Source organism: Colobus angolensis, unplaced genomic scaffold (genome assembly GCF_000951035.1).
Source record: "Colobus angolensis palliatus isolate OR3802 unplaced genomic scaffold, Cang.pa_1.0 Scaffold199, whole genome shotgun sequence".
Lineage (NCBI taxonomy): Eukaryota > Metazoa > Chordata > Mammalia > Primates > Cercopithecidae > Colobus > Colobus angolensis.
The window spans coordinates 1,623,365-1,623,752 of record NW_012115143.1 but is presented as its reverse complement, the minus strand read 5'-3'; the positions used below and the strand labels follow the sequence as shown (position 1 = coordinate 1,623,752).

Below are 388 nucleotides of genomic sequence, written 5' to 3'. Positions count from 1 at the left end.
TTCTCCCTTCTCATTAGCTCCCTGCTCATTCCCTGACTCCCTTTTCCTTAAGCAATGGCTTACCTCTTTTTGCATTTGGTAGGAGACCCAGGATGCACAATGGCAGCGAGCTTTGGATTATCTTAGTGCCATCTCAGAGCTTAACTACATGACCCAGATTGTCATCATGCTTTATGAGGACAACACACAGGTGAGGAGCCAGCAGGTGGGGTATGAGAGGAAGGCCCCTTCTTTTGACTTCTATTTTTAAAAAAACTCACTTATCCTTATAATTTGGAGAATCCAGCTAGGTATGGCACTTAGGCACAGCATGACACAGAGCATCCAGGAGGTTCTTACTGGAACAGAAACTATGTTCTGGGATATTGCTGAGCCAGAGAGATCACCT

The 388-nt window shown here is 45.4% G+C and overlaps 1 protein-coding gene across 1 annotated transcript in view; it reads left to right on the top strand.

Moving 5' to 3' along the window:
* The window catches only part of PPIP5K1 (diphosphoinositol pentakisphosphate kinase 1), a 60,576-nt gene that overhangs the window by 11,887 nt on the left and 48,301 nt on the right, over positions 1-388 (top strand). Inside the window, 1 exon segment of the mRNA XM_011941147.1 lies at positions 83-190. Coding sequence (XP_011796537.1) covers positions 83-190 — 108 coding nt within the window.